This window comes from Austrofundulus limnaeus, unplaced genomic scaffold (assembly GCF_001266775.1).
Source record: "Austrofundulus limnaeus strain Quisiro unplaced genomic scaffold, Austrofundulus_limnaeus-1.0 Scaffold496, whole genome shotgun sequence".
Taxonomy (NCBI): domain Eukaryota; kingdom Metazoa; phylum Chordata; class Actinopteri; order Cyprinodontiformes; family Rivulidae; genus Austrofundulus; species Austrofundulus limnaeus.
This window is the reverse complement of record NW_013952898.1, coordinates 238,468-242,144: the sequence shown is the minus strand read 5'-3', so window position 1 is coordinate 242,144 and position 3,677 is coordinate 238,468. Positions and strand designations below refer to the sequence as shown.

At 42.1% G+C, this 3,677-nt stretch overlaps 1 protein-coding gene across 1 annotated transcript in view; it reads right to left on the bottom strand.

Annotated features, from left to right (window-relative positions):
* Positions 1-611: 611 nt before the first annotated feature.
* rsbn1 (round spermatid basic protein 1) overlaps positions 612-3,677 on the bottom strand; it is a gene marked incomplete in the record, with an annotated part of 10,245 nt that continues 7,179 nt past the window's right edge. The window contains 4 exon segments of the mRNA XM_014025747.1: positions 612-1,674; positions 2,338-2,446; positions 2,567-2,734; positions 2,852-2,994. Of these exon segments, the coding sequence (XP_013881201.1) occupies positions 1,162-1,674; positions 2,338-2,446; positions 2,567-2,734; positions 2,852-2,994 (933 nt within the window).

Genomic DNA, 3,677 nt, shown 5'->3' with positions numbered 1-3,677 from the left:
GACGTGACATGTTCGTACGAACCCTTTGTACGAACAAAAGTAAGAGAAATTTAGGATAAAAATACGAACATGTTCTTGCATGAGGCCCATTGATTTTAAACCTACGTCCAAATCAACAAAATTACTGCTTCAACAGAAGAAAATTTAAAGCTTTGAAAAGGCCAAGCCAGAGTCTAGAAGAAAAATCTCAAAAGAGCTGTGCACAAAAACGCAATCTTAAAAGATTTTCCTCTTGATAAACTTGTTTGTCTTTCTGTTGACTGTGAAAAGTTTTGAAATTACCTTGATCTTATTTTTTACATCACAAAATCCTGCTGTTTTATCATGTGTGTCTTTTTATATCAGCTGTACTTTTCTTTCCTAAATCTCAACCTAATTCACACATTTATAAACACAACCATTGTCTACACCTTGTTAACCTARTGACATCACCTGCTAAAACTAAAATGTTTATGTGTTGTAATTTTATCAAATGAAGTAACAACATTCACATAATTGTAGCAATAACAGGCATATTTACAAAGCAAACTCCAAAGACAAAACTCAAACGTGAAGAAACGATTCAGATTATTGCTAATTGCAACAGCAAATTCATTCGCCTTCAAGAGCAATGGAGCCTGTACTTCAGCTTTAATCGTAAAAAAATAAAATAAATTAAATTTGTAAAACAACTTCAACAAGACAAGTTCTGGTACAAAAAACAAGGATCAAATAAAGAACTACTTCTGAATGTGAAGRTGTTAAAAGTTATAAGTGCTTATTGTGGATTGATGCCATCATTTTGAGGGTTAAAATAAAATTTTTAACTCTTAGTATGTAAAATCCTTAACAACCAAGCTTTTGATTCACTCAGTATGTACCCAAAGTGTATCTTTTTAAAAAGAAACATTTTCAATTTAAAAACAAACCTGTACAGCAAGTATGGCAACTTAGTGTCGGTTTAAAAATGACACATTTTTAAATAAGATGGTGGAGACAAATCTGAAATAACTACACCCTGTACAGAATATATATTACTCAGTCTTAATGAACAATAACTTTACAGAAAACTGAAATTGTAAAGCATAATTTAGGTTGAAAGTCTACCTGATTGGTGACTTGTCCTTTACACGCTTTCTGCCTGAAAGGACAAAAAGATGGTCTGCCAGTTGGGGTGGGGGGTTATTTTGGGATTACTGGAGTGTGGCTGTGAGGCTTTGGCAGGGAGGGCTCCTCTGAGGGTATGCACTCACAGAGGGCAGTGGGTGCAAAAAGATGTGGGAGGTGTGCAGACTTGGTGGGCTGTGGGGGSGCTGGCTGAGACTCTTTGGACGGGGTTGCTGGTCTCTGGAACTCGGGCTCTTTCGTTTTGGCTACACCGCCGTGGATGCCGTCTCCCTGCTGCCTTGCACAGGGGGTGGCGGTGGAATCGGGCCGGGCGGGAGAGGCCAGGGAGACCCGGCCCGAGGTGGGGCTGAGATCTTTGGGATGCTGCGTCTCCTTTAAGTCCTCTGAATGGTACTGTTTCAAGCGGATGTGCCAGGCGAGGCTGCACACCGCAGACACCGTCTTGAACTGGTGGATGACGTTCCTCGGGATGAAGTAGATGTCGTCGTCACAGAGCTGCGTCTGGATGTAGCGAATGCCTTCCCTCCTCAGCTGATTCAGCTTGGCATCGTCCACCCACTGAACACACTGCAGAGGAATACATATTTTAATTAAAAAGGGCACTATCATGTAAAATCAACTTTTTTAGAGTTTTATATCATGTTAAAATGTTTTACTCTCTTTGTTTAAATGTTTAAGAAATCCTGCAGCGTTTTTAGGCAGCCATGCTTAGGAGCAAAACAACAGGTGGGGACCAGAAATATCGCTGGGACGTGTCTTTAAGCCGAACTTCCTCATGACAGAGCCCACCCCCCCAAGCACCCCGCCCATGACTCCTGCAGGCTCTCGGGTGAAAATAAAACTGTCTGCTGAGCTCCTTACTTCTCACTCAGTGAAGCTCTTTTCAGATTCAAAATACCTTTGAGGAAATGTATTTTCAGATGCCAAGTAAACTGCATTAAAATCCCGCCCCCCGCCCCCCGAAATGGACGGGACAGAAGCAGAAGGTGATTCTTAAAGAGACAGAGCCCAGTTTCAAGGTGTTTAGAAGAGGCGGTGATGAGAAGATAAGTTTATTTTCTATTTAAACATAAAAACAGCATTTTAATAACAGCTAAAGGTGACATAGATACTTTATTATGGTATAGTATTTAAATATATGCCTGAGAAACACATAATATTGCCCCTTTAAACAACAAACACCTAYGTTATTTAAAATAACCTTTAGTGGAAGTAAAACCTGACTCTTACCTGAGAAACCGGGGGCTCATACAGATCTAGTTGCAATCTCTGGACGACCTCATTGAAGTCCCCAGCATCGAAGCATACCACATCTTTGGTTATTCGAGGTCGGGTCTCTCTAGGGGACATTTAGTAAGAAAACAAGCTGCCTCATCTATTCGGACACCGATCAGATCGGAAACATCGTCTAACAATCAGAGATTATGTAAACACATCCAAGCGTGATGAAATAATTTACCCTTCTCCAAAGTGCACTGCCTTCAGAACACCCACAGCAGCTGTGCTCTGCCAGTCAAAACTTTGACCGACATGATCAGCGTGAGCCTTAGTCCGGTCCTCAAACAGAACCTCTCTGGGCTCGCTGGCTCTTGGAAGGTAGTGCAGGTTTTTGATCTCATTCATGGATCTGGAAAAACATGGGGAGAAGAAAGGTAAATTTATAGTTTGCACACTTSGTTTTCACACAAATTCACCAATCGTTAAGATAAAGAGATTTCAATTTCTTTAAAACATCAAGTCATACCTGCGCCGTTTGAACGGAGACTTGGGCATATCGGCAGTGGGTACCATTTGTTCCCCGGGTCGTACCCACATGATTGGACCGTCGTCACTCTGGGAGCGACAGTCGAGCTTCAGGCTGGAGAGGTTTCCCCATGGCAGGGTCATCTGGGACCACATACACAGATACAGGTGGTCACATTAATTAGACACGCAGAACAATTTATCTGTCTTTTGGAAAAATAAGAGGACATTGCTGAAATCTAAAGCTTTTAGCTTCAAGAGTAACTTACCCCAAAATTAACTTTTTTTTAGCTGATAAACTGCCTAGAATGTGCCTAAAACGTTACATAGTACTGTTTCTGTGCTAATTTTGATGTTTTTGTGCGTATTTGTTCAAATCTGTAATATTTGGTCTAAAAACATGTTTTTGCTGCTCATATGGGTAGAGCAGTGGTACTGCAGGCTAATTTGCAAATTGGTTAACGGCTCTCCTCTGTGACGTGTCTTCTCCACGGTTTCGTCACAGCGGCTGTGTTCTGGTATAAAAGCCTCTCTCTAAGACACGCCCCTGCAGCAGTCAGAGGGTGACGCCCATGTAACCGAACTTCAGTCAAACAAGACCAAACACATTTATTYATGTTTTAAACTAGTGATCTTGTGAGCAGCTGCAGCTGTATGCTTTTATTTTTTCTGTCAGGCTGTCGGAGCACTCCACCTCCTCTGTCCGGTGCTGGTGTGGGGTGAGGCGGACAGAGCTCAGCCGAGGCTGCGGTAAAGCGCTCCAGGTCCTGATCCACGGAGCCAACATGAGTCAGTCCCAGACTGAGCTGACTTGATCAAGTCTCTCT